At 39.2% G+C, this 15,579-nt stretch overlaps 1 protein-coding gene across 1 annotated transcript in view; it reads right to left on the bottom strand.

Moving 5' to 3' along the window:
* Nucleotides 1–1,800: 1,800 nt before the first annotated feature.
* The window catches only part of SCN11A (sodium voltage-gated channel alpha subunit 11), a 77,718-nt gene continuing 63,939 nt past the window's right edge, over nt 1,801–15,579 (bottom strand). The window contains exons 25-27 of the mRNA XM_060110779.1: nt 10,133–10,233; nt 5,892–6,162; nt 1,801–2,951 (exon numbers count right to left, since the gene is read on the bottom strand). Coding sequence (XP_059966762.1) covers nt 1,924–2,951; nt 5,892–6,162; nt 10,133–10,233 — 1,400 coding nt within the window. The 3' untranslated portion in view covers nt 1,801–1,923. The remainder of the gene's footprint in view (nt 2,952–5,891; nt 6,163–10,132; nt 10,234–15,579) is intronic.

Here is a 15,579-nt window from a genome sequence, read left to right as displayed (position 1 = left end):
GGCACAGAGGCTCAGGCTCCACCTGCTGAGTGACAGCACACTCACCGGGCTATTGTGAGGTACAGATGAGATTATGCATGGCAAACACTTAGCCAGTGCCTGACACACAGCAAATGCTAAGTAAAAATTAGATATTGATAATAATTAGATAATGATATTACTACTTTTTGCCAATGCTCCAAAGCACAAGGCTGCCTACAAAACTCAGGCCCTGGACACGAATACATCAAGTCATGGTTAGATCTTGTGCACATTGTAAATAAGCACCCCCTCCGTGCACCACAGTATCTGGCATCGGCCTTACCTCCACCGGACAGTGAGGGGCAGGGCAGAGGCTCAGGCCTCAGACTCCAGGCTGCTTACAGACACATCAGCTCCTCCAGTCTGTCTGAGATACAGGATTCCAGGACCATTTCTGCAGGGTTCTCCTCCAAGCCTAGATTATCACAGCGTAGCTCTTTGTCCCCAGTCCAGCTAATGTCTTGTATGGCCTCTGGGCATCTCCAGTTTTTAGGGAGGTCCTGGGCTACTCCTGGGGCCAGGCCCTTCTGATCGACCTGGTTGTTCTCTGGGCTGTGTTTGATGCAGACATTCAGCCAGAACTGAATGTAGGGCTCATCAAATGCCTGAGGTCACCAGCTAACCAGTATGTCTTACGGCTCCCCCTCCCTGGGGTCCAGGTGTTGTTAAGGGGTTGCTCTCTCCATCCAAGTTGTGCATTGCAGATGTTTTAACCAGAGGCAAGTGAGACTGTCTTACTGGTTCCAGCCAGTGGTGTGCTGAGCCAGCTCCAGGCAGCTCGCGAGAACTGATTGTGGACGTCTCTTCCCAACTCTATGTTCAGAAACATGTTGGTAGCTTGAAATCAGTCATGATGGGAGTATTCACCACAGAAATCAGTAAATGCTACAAATCATGGCTTTTTTTTCCCGAAGAGCAATTGTTATACACTTATCAGCACACCACTGGCTCCCGCCTTTAATTCCAAGCAAAGTACCACATTTAAGCCACTACTCACACAACCTCCAAACAAGAGGATTTTTAGTGTAGTGTCTGAATGAAATGCAAACTGAAAGTCTCATTTATTTATTTTTTCTCCGAAAATATATTACAGAGATTGCAGCTGGTGAAAGATACGGTGGTAACTGACAAGTCATGATCATGCTTTTAGGTTTGAAATAAACCCCCAAAGTTTAATGCTGGTTAAAAAAAAAATCTGCAGTAAGTATTTATTGGCAGGTTTTGAATTTTCACTTAGCATGCAGAAGAGTTATGTGTGATAAGCCATATATTTTATTGGGGAAAACATCAAAGGTATTGGATACTGTACTTAAGAACATTTGGAAAAACACAATTTAAAATTTTAATGTTTTCTGTTTCTTATTATTTTCTTTTGATATAATTTGAACTGTGCTTCAATCCTCACATTAGTGTCCCCTACAGCAGCGGTCCCCAACCTTTCTGGCACCAGGGACCAATTTTGCAGAAGACAGTATTTCCACAGACTGGGCTGCAGAGGGGTGGTTCGGGCGGAATGCGAGTGATGTGGAGCGGCAGATGAAATCTTGCTGGCTCGCCCTCTGCTCACCTCCTGCTGTGCGGCCCAGTTTCTGACAGGCCACGGACCGGTAGCGCGGTCTGCAGCCCGGGGGTTGGAGACCCCTGCTCTACAGCCCATTCTACTGTCTTTTTCCTTGTTAAAACAGTACCGGTGGTTATAGTCAGGCAGCCTTATCTTATATATCTATAAGAACCATTTGAAGTGAACTCAGAAACACCATTTCTTTTAGCCAGAAAAAGAAAAATGGAATGGCTAGTTCAGTGGGTTCACTGCTTGTTCGCACACTGAGCTGTGGACCCCTTGGAGTTCAGAGGCTGGAGGCAAGGCTCTGAGGCTGTGAGGTAGGGGTGGAGGTGAGGGGCTCAGTCATAGTGGACCTTGCCCTCAGCCACCCCAGAGCTGGACAAGTCTCCATTGCAGAGTGTCTGGAGGGGTGAATGAGGCCTGTCTTCCAAGGTACACTTGGTCTTCATCATGTACTTTCGAAAGGCCTTTTGAATAACAGCAGCACATCTTTCCTCTTCCTTCCTCTTGGTGGTGGTGACTATGGGTTCATATAACTTCTTGAAAGGGTTGGCTTCCATGAACTTCTCCTCCATCACTGCTTTCATGCTATCCAGGCCACTGGACTCACCAAGTACCCTAGCGGTGAAAGCGAACAGAATATCCAGGCAATGAAGGCGATCTCCGCTCACCATGGGCAAGTCCATGACTAAAAATTGGTACTTATTTGGCTTTGCCACACGCAGAGGCTCAGAAAGGGCATCAGCAAAGTCAGAAAGAGCAGAATATTTGATAAATTGTGTTGCTTCTGGGTCAAACTTTTCCCAGACTTCGTAGAATATTTCAAAGTCGTCTTCACCCAAAGGGTCCTCACTTTCTTCAGTGGCTATATTGAAGTTTTCTAAAATCACAGCAATATACATGTTGACCACGATGAGAAAGGAGATGATGATGTAACTGACGAAGTAGGTTATGGCTATGGCAGAGAGGTGACAGTTCTCTGACTTGGGGTTACATGAGTCTTTTGATTGCAACATGGGGCTGAGGAGGGCATCCCAGCCTGCTGACGTGGTTATCTGGAAGAGGCAGAGCATGCTGCCTTTGAAAGTTTTGAAGTTGAATATGTCATCAATTCCAGACTCTTGCTTCACTCTGCAAAAACAGTTCATACCAAAAATGGCATAAATAAACATAACCAGAAAGAGTAGAAGACCAATATTGAAAAGAGAGGGAAGAGACATCATCAGCGCGAAAAGGAGAGTTCTGATTCCTCGTGCTGCCCGAACAAGTCTCAGGATTCGGCCAATCCGAGCCAAGCGGGCAATTCTGAAGAGTGTTGGAGGGAAAGGAATGTGTGCCTGGGTTTTCAAGGCAGAAACCATTGTACCTTAAGAGAAGGAGAAGGGTCAGTCAATTTCCAGCAGGCAGACTGACATAGCCTCTCTCTCCTGCCTTGAATCTGAGTGGGACCAACTTTTTATCATTACTTCTTAATTTATGTACAAAATTAAGATTTTTTTTTACCTATATCAGGGAAAATATATATCTGTGCCTTAAGTTGGAGAATAATTTCCAAGGTTCGTACAGTTTTAGATGGGACTTTAGATGGGATAGGACATCTAAAATACTGAAGACCCCCAAGGAAAATAAATAAAATGCTGTTTATGACAGGTTATTTTGTTAGTTATCGTATGCACTTGAAGTACATTATCTATGTTGGGCATTTAAAGTTATTCATGGGGTAACAAATATAAGTTTTCCATATTTATTGTATATATAGAGTGGAAAACAAACTACGGATGGAGTTATTTAGATTAGAATGCAAGGAGAGATTTCTGCTACTGAAGGTCAGCTTGAGCCTAAGCTATCAGTGGAAGTTGTTCGACCCCAGCCCCAAAACTTCTTAAACAAACAGGTTCTTATTATAGAGGAATTTGAACACAGCCTGCTACAGGCGAGGACAGGGCTGGAGAAAGAGGGTGGTGTTGGGATGCTCATTTTTGGGCTAAAGCTGCCATGGATCTTTCATCTTTGTCAGTATGCTCATTCCAAGTTCTTCTGGAAGGCCTAATTCAAAAAGCTTAAGGGACTAAATTGGAGACAGTTTCTCTGATGTTGTAGATACACCAGAAATGGCATCTCAAGCAAAGGTTTCTGCAGACTGCTAAATATTTGGCCTAAAATGTTGCCGTTTTCTCATTGCCTGCTCTGCAATCAAGTGATACAAGAATTTAAAACAACTCACATTTTGGCCCAAATATTATAGAATGGCTGGAACATGCTTGCCTTGTATAGACATGGCCTTGTTCTTGCTCTGGGGATCCTCTAAGGTAATTAGGGGTGATGGGTGGCCAACACTACCTGCTATCACCTAATGACTAAAGAGAACTAGTTGGTGATATACTTCACTGACTGCCTGATTGTATCAAGGAAGTTTAATTCATATGCTAATTGGGCAGGCAACTCTGGTGAGATGTGGAATTGACTACAAACCAATTCAGCAGGAACTGGAGGAGGTCCCTCCTTTAAGGCCCACCTCCTCCATGAATATTTCTTTGAGTAATCAAGCCCAGAGTAATCTGTCTTTTCTCTGAGCTCAGTTCTTTTGTGTACCATGTGATTTGCGGTTCAATCAGTTTCTCTTTTTCTGATCCCTTAAGGTGGTAGGTCTTAATACCTCAATTGGATTGTAAACCCCATAGAGAGGATAACTTTGACTCACACTCATTCTGTATTTCTCTAAAAGCTCAGGGGAGAGCGTGAGAAAATGTAGAGGCTAAGGATTGGATGGCAGATCAACTGGCAAAAGCATAGAAAATGCTGCCCACATTGGTGAGTAGGACTTGGCTCAATGTGTGGATCTTCTCATCCATTGGAACAAGATGCTATACAGTGCTATGCAGTGTAGCTGCAATCGCTTAGCATTTGTTCATAGGACAGAAGTCAGAGATATTTCCATGAACTCTACAGTGCCTGGCACTGCCTGGAAGAAGGTCAGTAAAGAGTGAAATGAGTGAGCTGCTCTCTGCATATTGGAGGAAGAGCCCTTTAAGTGCTCACAGGGCTGCCCCAGACTCATCCTATCATCATTTTCTAACTTTACTGCTGCTGTCGATTTCACCAGGAAATGATTAATAATGCTTGGAATTGACTAATAATGATTAACAGTCTATGTAACCGTAACCATGTGTAAAGATCTATTACTAAACCTTATCTACATAAACTTTACGGCTTAGAAACCAGAACAGACTATGAACTGTACCATTCATTTTCTTGGTCTCTGAAACATCTGCATTGCTGCTGTGGTGATAGGAACCAAAATATTTTGATCCAGCCTATCTGTTTAATGCATCCTTTCTGAGATAGCACAAAAACTTCTACTTGTGAAATCAGTTTTCATTGTCTTCATTGCTCTTTGAACTATGAGAAGAGCCCCTGGGCAGTTTTGCACAATTATAAAAAGTCAAATTATCAGTTTAGTTAAAAGCAGACTTCAAAAACCCAGAGTAAAATCTCATAGCTTAGTCATGAAGAATTTAATTTCCAAGTTGATGTATGTGTGTGTGTGTGTGTGTGTGTGTGTGTTTTATAAAAAGGTATATGGCAATAACCCTCTTTTTTCCCTATTCTTCTTCCATAAATCTTATAGTTAATTTCTGCCTGCGGTTAAGAAAAATATGCTGATTGTGAGTGAGGCTGGCTGGTGAGTGGGATCCGAGCAGTTGAGACAAGTGTAGTTCCCACTGTGGTTTAAGTTAACATGAGATACAGAATAAAGATAAAGCATTACTTGTCCTTATGACACACTCTTGCAAGCCCCATCTCGGCTGGGCCATGGAGGTCCTGTATAAGGAGGAGGTACGGGAAGGCCTGGCAATGTCACGGGGGCACAGTGATTGTGATCTGACATCAACATGGATTTTGAACTAGGGAAAAACATGGAAACTAAATGCCAAATCCTTAAAACAAGAAATGCTCTTTAGTTGCACAAGAAAGGTAGAACTTTGACTCAACTCCCTGGATAAAGCAGGTAGCCCCACAAAAACTTTTAAGTCATCTTAATTTTGTCTATCTCCGTTGAATAAATTATCCACATAATTATTTAACTCTATTTCAATTGTGTAGATAGTCAAGGGAATGGAAATTACTCTGTATCTCCTAGCAACTCCCCAAAGAGAATGGCATTAGTTCATCTATTTTTTCAGAAATCACATTAAGCTTAATTTTCTGCTTTGTGGATACTCTGGACATAATTCCAAATGATAAGATTTATAAGTTTACTTCTGGCTCTTAGATTAAAGCCCCTCTGGCTGCCAATTTTACTTACTAACAATAGAGATGACCACGATCACACAATCAAATAAATTCCAGCCACTGGTGAAGTAGTATTGCCTCAAAGCAAAGATTTTGATGAGACACTCAATTGTAAAGACGACCACAAAGGCCAGGTTGAGACGCTCAAGGAAGAGTTCCATGGCTTTGGACTGGCCATATGATTCAACCATCATGCTAACCATGTTGAGGAAAATGAGGATGATGATGATGATGTCAAAGACCTGGTGTGTAACTAGGTCAAAAACAAGACCCTGGCATTTGTTCTGAGGGAAAAAAAAAAAAAAAAAAACAGGAATCATAGATCATTTTGAGTTGTAGGAATGAAATCATATACATTAAAAGGCACATACAGCAGCATTTGTCCTCTCTTACAATTAAAGCAGTTTCTTGGAAAATGCACAGACCTTTTTTAAAGGGCAAGAAATTCTTCTATAGATATTTTTTCATTTAATTTCATTAAATTTAATTAGATAACTGATTTTAAGTTGTAGGCTTATAGCTTTAATCCCATTTTGAAACCAAATAAGTAAATTAATTAAATTTTTAGTAACAACATAACTTTGATGTGGTGGATGATTTGTTTTTGCTGAAATAAAATAGCTCATGTTGGACTTAATCATAAAAAATGAAGTTCGGTCTCTGTATTTCACCTGCTTCTGTATTTCACCTGCTTCTGTATTTTGACTTCAATAATACTAATGTAGAGAATACTTGCTCACATAATTATGTTGGACAAAAGAGAATTAATATCTCCAAGCCTCCATTTGTCAGTTCAGAATAATCAGACCTTATACTTAACCAAAACTCTGTATTCAAGCAATTCTTGAATGCCAATTTTCTAATTCTTGTTCACTTAAAGATAAGGCTAGATAAATGGGATTCTGATCCAACGATTACTAAAAATGGAAACAGAAAAACTGATTATTTCACTCTATTACTGATGGTGAACTTGCATATTGGTTTGTACATGGATGGCCTGCTCCAAAGTAAGAATGTGCTGATTGCTCTGGTACAGGTTCTAACTCAAGTTTACATGTCTAATCTACCATGTGCAGTGAAATGACTCAATTATTCCACTATTTTCTTTAATTTAACATCTATAACGCACCACTTTGTTCTTTACAGTGGAAACTTTTCTTAAACACAAACTCAGACACTGATATTGTATGGCATACTTGGCTATACACTGGTTGTTTTATATTATATGTATATATTAGATTATTTCATATTACATATCATCTAATCAAAGTATACATATAGTATTCTATTTAGAAACCTCATAGACCCCCTAAGAATTCATCTTTATAATCCCAGGCATCTGTTAAGGTAATCCAGGCAAGAGATGATGTTGGTATGTGGTGGTAACAGTGGAGAAAGACATGTGCATTTAGGTTTAAGAACTAATATGGAAGTAGAAGCAGCAGGAGTCAGAGAATGTTTGAATGGAGTAGGTTATGGGAAAGTTAAGGCTGAGGCTGTAATTTCTGCTTGGTGGAGCATTCAAACAACCAGAGAACAGGGGATGAGGAGTTCTAGGGGGAGATGATGAATGTATCCTGAGCACATGGAGTTTGAGGTGCCAGTGGGGCATCCAAGGGACATGGGCAGGTAGAGGTATGGGTCTGGAGCTCAGGCAGAGAGCTGGAATGAAGATGTGGAGTACAACAGCACCAGTACTGATATGAACTAAAACCAAGACAATGAATGATATCACTAAGGGACAGCAAGGGCAATGAGAAGAAACAGGGTCGGGACGGCAGTGGTAAGATACTACCCGTAAATTGGTGTCTTTCAAACTTTGCTCCAGGAGCCCTAAAGCTTTTATCAAGGAGTCTGGAGAAGAAACTTGAACATCAAGTGCATTTCCTATGTGAGAATGCATCTGGGAAGTCAGAAAGGACCTGGAGAAAAGATACTTTTAAGGGTGCTCTCCAGGGAAGCAGAAAGAGGGCTGAGAATAAATGTAAGGAATGGTAAGCAATGGCCTTACAGTTCAACTCTAATATTTAGAAAATGGAGATTAAAAGTATAAGCTACCAAATGTGGTAGATGATCAAAACACATTCTATGTCATTTTAAGATGTACAGGGACTCCTATACCTCAGGATCATTTTTAACCCCAGTAATGAAGCTGCCTTGTGGGGGTGCCTCAGGTAGAATCAGAAATGATTCCAGATTTCTTGCTCTTACTGCTAGAAAGAATATCCATCACTTCTCAGGTTAAAACAGCTGTATTTTCCCCTCTATGCAATTGCTATTCCTTTGTTCCAAAGACCAAAAGATAATACGTAGACTTTAGAGATTAAAAAAAAATCTGTGGGGAGGTAAAGTTGTGAGTTAAGGGCTAACAGCTGATTTGAAGTCTTAGCTCAAACTCAGGGACACCAGGGGATATGCTTTTGGGTTTATCTCATGCAAACTGCTCTCTGGAATACAGAGGTTAAGATAAATGTTCGGCATTAACTGGTGAGTTGTACTTGGTTGTCAGAATCACTCATTGTGAAATCTTGATTGGTGAGCCATGCAGGAAGGGCTTTGGGATAGCACCTACGCCCCGATGAGACATGCAACAAACAAGTTATAAAAGATAGTTAAGAAATGGAGGTGGCAGCTTCCCTTTGTTAAAGTAGTCCATGCCCACTTCAAACTCATCTCTTGCATCCTAGCATGTCCAGTGCAGTGGAGAGGCCTAGAAGCTACATCCACGCCACTGCAACTTCTGTTCGGCTGTGTGCTGCACTGCTGGCTTCATATCCTTCATGAAATAAACTGGTAAATATGTGTCTCAAGAGTCTTTTAGTTAATTCCAAATCTGGGACCAACTGGTATTGAGTCAGTTGTTGCATAGCGTGCATATGTAAATAAAAATTGTCTTTTTTGTTGGCTCAAGTTCAAATAAGAACTTCAAAGTGAAATTAGTACTAGAAAGTGAGTTTGGTACTTAAAAGCTAGATCTGACTTAGGTAAAATGAAGTTCCACATACTGTCGTCAGATGAAAATTTCCCAAATATATTGATAATTTTATCATTAACCCTTTTGTAAAAGTTCTTCATTGTATAAATTCTAAACACTTGGCCCTGACATTTGTAGACATTTTTAGTGCAACACAAATGTTTAATCCTAGTGGGATGGATTTTGTGTGTGCCCGAAAACATGCTCCTTTATTCAACAAATAATTACTGAGAACACACTTTTACTGTTCTGATTGATGGGAATAGCAGGAAACTAAACATACCTTTGATAATTTGTGGTCTCATGTTTGAATGAAAATCTCCAAATCCTCTACATGTATCAGATATCAAGCCCCTCTTCCATACTGCTTTCCCGACTTTTCGGACCCACTGATCCTCCCTGTCTTGAAAGCCTTCAAACTCACTTGTCAGAGCTACCAACTGTGCCTGTTGTATTACTTTATAATCTAATGCTCTCAAATTCCAGCTCCTCAATTAGACTGTAAGCACAGAGCAGCCCTGTTAGTATCTCGTAAGGCAGGATTCAGCAAAATATGGCCCACAGGCCAAATATGGCCCATCATTTGTTTTAGTGTAGCCCGTGAGCTCAGAATGGGTTTTACTCAGGATGACTTTTGGGAGAAAAACACAAAAGAATAAAATTTTGACACACGAAAATTATATGAAATTCAAATGTTGTTGTTTATAAATCAAGTTATACTGGAACACAGCCAAGCACATTTGTTCTATATCGCCGACGGCTGCTTTTGTGCTACAACATCAAAGCTGAGTAGTAGCAGCAGAGACCACATGGCCTGCAAAGCTTAAAATATTTACTGTCTGACCTTTTACAGAAAAAGTGTGCACATTCCTGATATAGAAAGTTTATCATACATACTTGTGAAGTGGAAGTGAGTATGCATGATCTCAGTTTCATACCAGAAAAAGTTGGTAAAAGATATTATAAATACATTTTCAATTGGCCAAGAGTAAATTAAAAATAACTGCTAAATTCACATCATTGCAATCAGTATATACTAAGCAGCTACTGTGTGCTCACTAAAAGGTAAATTAAAGTTGTTGCCCAAGCTCTTACTATTGAATTTGAATGTCTAATCTTCCGAAGGACTTGAGCCATACATCAGTGTACCTGGGGTCATACTGACTTCTTAGGTAAAGTCTACAAATTTAAAAATTAAAGGAGAATGGCACTGCAGATATCTGAGTTCCTCATAACCACTTAATGCATCTATGTGTTTAGAATCAATCAAGTGCTCTCACCAGAGGCCTTGGGATGGGCCTTTGAGGTTTTTTGGATCCTAATTTTTTCATTGCATTATAGTATTTCTTCTGTTCTTCTGTCAGAAAGATGTCTTGGCCACCTAAGTATATGGAGAAGATGAGAGCTAATTATCATTAATGGATTTTTGGAAAAAAGTTCTGAATTTTCAGAAATAGTTTTAAAGTTATATTACATTTCTATCAACAATTCCTAAAATTCCAATGGGAAGCAGAAAGAGACTCTGGGGGAGGGCTGAAAGGAAATAGGGTTTAAATTAAGGAAGAAAGGAAAAATGTTACTTTTACCAGTTACATTTCTCTTTTTATAATATAAACAAAGATTACAAATTCTTTGCAAACATCCACAGAATCTTTACAAAAACTGAATATATTTCAAGTTGTGTAAATCAATCCACAATGAAACAAAAATAGAAATTAGTAACAAAAATTTAAACAAAAAATCCTACAAAGTGACAATTAAAATTCTCCTAAATATGTGAATGCATATATCACTACTAATAAAATTTCAAATAATCTGTCCAGAGCCATTCTCAGGAAAAAAAAAAAAATTAGAGAGCTTTAAATGTTTTTACTACTGGGGAAGAAAGAATAGAAAAATGAAGTAGGATTTTCATTTCTGGAAATAGGGGTTGGGGGAGTTGTAAAACATCTAGAAATGTGGGATAAAATGGAACAGAATTCCTTTAAAAGACATAGCTGATATAAAAAGAAACGAAATTCAGTTATCTGTAGTGAAGTGGATGGACCTAGAGTCTGTCATACAGAGTGAAGTAAGTCAGAAAGAGAATAACAAATACTGTATGCTAACACATATATATATGGAATCTAAAAAGAAAAAAACAGTTCTGAAGAACGGAGGGGCAGGACAGGAATAAAGACACAGACAAATAGAATGGACTTGAGGACACGGGGAGGGGGAAGGGTAAGCTGGGACGAAGTGAGAGAGTGGCATTGACAAATATACACTACCAAATGCAAAATAGATAGCTATCGGGAAACAGCCACATAGCACAGGGAGATCAGCTCAGTGCTTTGTGACCACCTAGAGGGGTGGGATAGGGAGGGTGGGAGGGAGACGCAAGAGGGAGGGGATATGGGTATAGATGTATACGTACAGCTGATTCACTTTGTTATACAGCAGAAACTAACACAACAATGTAAAGCAATTATACTCCAATAAAGATGTTAAAAAAAAAAAAGACATAGCTGAACTTGTACAAAAGTAAGGAACATCTCCATCGTCTGAAAATCAAGAGAGATCAAAAAGAAAGAGTAGTAAATTAGTCCTGAAGCCATGGCTGGCCTAATGGCATTTGCTAATCTCCGTAAAAACAAAAATCTTGGGATTTAATAACTACAAGGGGGTCATGAGGAGAAGGCAGTGGGGTTAGGCCAAGGACCCTGTGTGAATCTGGAACTCTCCAAGTGCTGCCATTAAAGGGTGAAGAAGAAAACCAAACCTGTCTGTTGGCAATGGAAGACAACCAGAACACTGTCCCAGTCTGTACTATGGGTAAAAAGCCAGTCTTCCCTGATAATTTGTGAATCCAAACCTGCCTTGATGAGGGTGTGGGGTTTGAATTTACACCACCAGTATGGACCAAAAATATACAGCCTTAGGACAGTCTTTTCAACAAATGGTGCTAGGAAAACTGGATAACAACATGCAAAAGAATGAAGCTGAATCAGTACCTAACATCATATAAAAAATTAACTCAAAATGGATCAAAGACATAAATGTAAGATCTAGAACAATAAAACTCTCAGAAGAAAACATAGAACAAAAGCTTCATAACACTGGATTTGGCAGTGATCTCTTGGATATGACACAAAAGGCAAAAGGAAAAATAGACAAATTGGACTTAATAATAACTTAAAAATTTTGTGCATCCAAGACACTATCAATGAAGTAAAAAGGCAACCCACACAATGGGGAAAATATTTGCAAATCATGTATCTGATAAGAAATTAATATCCAGAATATATAGAGGACACCAAAAATGTAACAACAGAAAGACAAACAACCTGATTCAAAAACCAGTAAAGGGGGGCTTCCCTGGTGGCGCAGTGGTTGAGAGTCCACCTGCCAATGCAGGGGACGCAAGTTCGTGCCCCGGTCCGGGAGGATCCCACGTGCCGCGGAGAGGCTGGGCCCGTGGGCCATGGCCGCTGGGCCTGCGCGTCCGGAGCCTGTGCTCCGTGGCGGGAGAGGCCACAGCGGTGAGAGCCCCACGTACCACAAAAAAACCCAAAAAACAAAAAACAAGTAAAGGGCTTGAACAGACATTTCTCTAAAGAAGATATATGAATGGCCAGTAAGCACATGAAAAAAATGTTCAGTGTCACTAATCATTAGAGAAACGCAAATCAAAAAAATGAGATACCACCTCACATCCATTAGAATGGCTACTATTGAAAAAACAGAAACAAGTACTGGTGAGGATGTAGAGAAATTAGAACCTTTGTATACTGTACATATTACCATATGATCCAGCAATTCCACTTCTAGGTATAGACCTAAAAGAATCAAAAGCAGGGTCTCAAAGAGATGTTTGCACACCTATGTTCGTAAGAGCTTTATTCACAATAGCTAAAATGTGGAAGCAACCCAATTGTTCATCAACAGAAGGATGAAAGAGCAAAACATGGTATATACATGATGATGATGGTTGCACAACGTTATGAATGTAATTAATACCACTGAATGTACACTACAAATGGATAAGACGATAAATTTTACATTATGAGTGTTTTGCACAGTAAAAAAAAAAAAAAAAAAAATTGCAAAAAAGAAACAGCCCTAGAAGTTAACCAGGTTTTTTCAGGATGCCTGGCAGACACAAGTGTCTTCAATAATCTTATGCATCATGATAGTATTAATACTATTATTATGAGACTGTCCTATGTGTGTGTCGTGAGATAAATAAAATGAGTAGTTATGGAAAATTTTAAGGTATCATCTTTTGTACCGATGAGAACCAATTTTCTCAGTGTGGAAAAGAGGAGATATAGATGTACTGGTTAAGTGAAAACCTTGTAGTCTTGAATTTGAATGATGAGTATTCATATTTCCACATATATATTTCCTTGTGGTCCTAAATTTGAAGTAGCTCTGTCCACTGAAAACGTCTCAAAATAATCACAATAAGCATTCAGACTGTCTTGGAACACCACCTCCCAGCACTCCTTAGAGAAATGGCTGATTCCAGATCTGGGGCAGGAAGGGTACAAGCAAGGCCTAGAACATATTGTCATTCCAGAGAGCAAGGAACTCATCCAATGGGAGGACCTTATTTGAATCCTAATTTGAAAAGAAACAAACTTTAATATCAGTCAGTCAATCAATGAAAGAATGGATACATATTTTGAGAAAATAAAAGACTGGAGGAAATTTGAACACTGACTGGGTTTCTGATGAGTTTAAAGAGCTCATATTAACCTTTTTAGATTTGATAATGGAATTGTAGTTATATTTAAAAAGAGATATGTTCTGAAATATTGGTGAATGAAATAATGTTATCTGTGATTTGCTCTATAAAAAGTCCGGTGAGGAGCTTCCCTGGTGGTGCAGTGGTTGAGAGTCCGCCTGCCGATGCAGGGGACACGGGCTTGTGCCCCAGTCCGGGAAGATCCGACATGCCGTGGAGTGGCTGGGCCTGTGAGCCATGGCCGCTGAGCCTGTGTGTGCGGAGCCTGTGCTCCGCAACGGGAGTGGCCACAACAGTGAGAAGCCCGCTTACCGCAAAAAAAAAAAAAAAAAAATCCGGTGGAAGGATTGGGTAAGGGCATAGATGGCATAAGGACGTTCTTAAATCAATAAATGTTGTGCCGGGTGATAGATATTTTAGGTTCACTCTACCATACTCTTGTGCATGTTTGAAATTTTCTGTAATAAAAAGTAAAACAAAACAGAACAAAAATGCTATGGACTGATCAAAACAGTGATTTCAAATGTAAGCTTAAATCTAAAATCACAAGGCCTAACGTTCAAATTGTAGGTATTGATTGCAATCAAGCTGCATATTACAGAGGTGACACCATATAGTACACTCCTGAATAACAGCAGCCATATAGTTGCCTGGGACCATGAATGATTCTCCCAGCAGACACTAAGAAAGCTCAACAGTATCAGGATACATTTTGGATGAATTTAAAAAGTTCAACAGAAAAATAGAAGAGAGACACAAAACAATTAGGAAAACCAAAGGTGAATATTTAGTTACCTGATTTTAGGACTGAGAAATGCCTTCAGTATATAAATGCAAGAAAAGAAGCCAAAAAGGACAAGCTTCAGAGTTTGACTTCATAAATATGCTAAATGTCTATAAGTTAAAACTGTCATTACAAAAATGTAAGAAGCAAGTCACAAATTGGAGTTACTATATAAAAACATAAGAAAAAGATGATAATGTCAATTTTAAGATGAGACAAAGACAGTAAACAGATAACTCAAGGAAGAAATACTTATGGCCATCAACCTGCAAAAAAGTGTATAACTTCATAAATGGTCAAATGAATGAATGTAAAACTATGAGATAACACTTTTACCCATCGAGCTGGAAAAGATAATTAATAATTACAAAAGTCAGAATGATTAGAACAGAGTTAACAGGCATCTTCATATCTTGCAAAAGGATGGGACCCAGAACAGCATTTCTGAAAGGTAATTTGACAATATATCTTTAATGCCTTAAATTCTAGGAACTTATCCTGAGGAAACAATCAGAGATACACAGAGAGAATTTTAAGAATGTTCATGATTATTTTAGAAGAGCAAGAAATTTGGAAATGACCCTAAATGTCCTTAAAAGGGGGAGTGGGGGGAATGATTAGAACAAATTATGATCCATAATATGGGATGAAATTCAGCCCTGAAAATTCTTATAACAAAGATGATCTCATGACATGAACTCATAACTAATGGAGAGGATAGTTAAAAGTATTACATAATTTCAACGGTGTAAAAGAAATATTTAGTTAAAAAGTAACAGGAAAAGATGGTACCAAAATGATGAGGCGTAATCTAAAATGGTTATGATTTGGCGGTCATCTTATGGGTGATTTAAATATTCTTTTTCTCTTCCTTTTTTTCCACATTTACTACAATGCTCCTATAGATTGTAGAATCAGAAAAATAAATATCTGTTGTTACAATGCATGGGGAAAAAACTCCCTAAAAAAACCTGCCTCTTCCCCAACCATCTTCTTTCCAAGTAAGTTCAGTAAATCTGCTGAGATTTGGGTGTTGAGAGGCAAGACACAAGTTTACTGAAAAAGGAGCGTTTACAGATTTTCCTATACTTACAATGGTGTTACATCCTGATAAACCCATTGTAAGCTGAAAATATTGTAAGTTGAAATGCATTTAATACACTTAACCTACTGAACATCATAGCTTAGCCTTGCCTACCTTAATTTAAACATGT

Source organism: Mesoplodon densirostris, chromosome 10, assembly GCF_025265405.1.
Source record: "Mesoplodon densirostris isolate mMesDen1 chromosome 10, mMesDen1 primary haplotype, whole genome shotgun sequence".
NCBI classification, from domain to species: Eukaryota; Metazoa; Chordata; class Mammalia; order Artiodactyla; family Ziphiidae; genus Mesoplodon; species Mesoplodon densirostris.
Note: the sequence above shows the minus strand (reverse complement) of the source record. Positions and strands in the feature narration are given on the sequence as shown.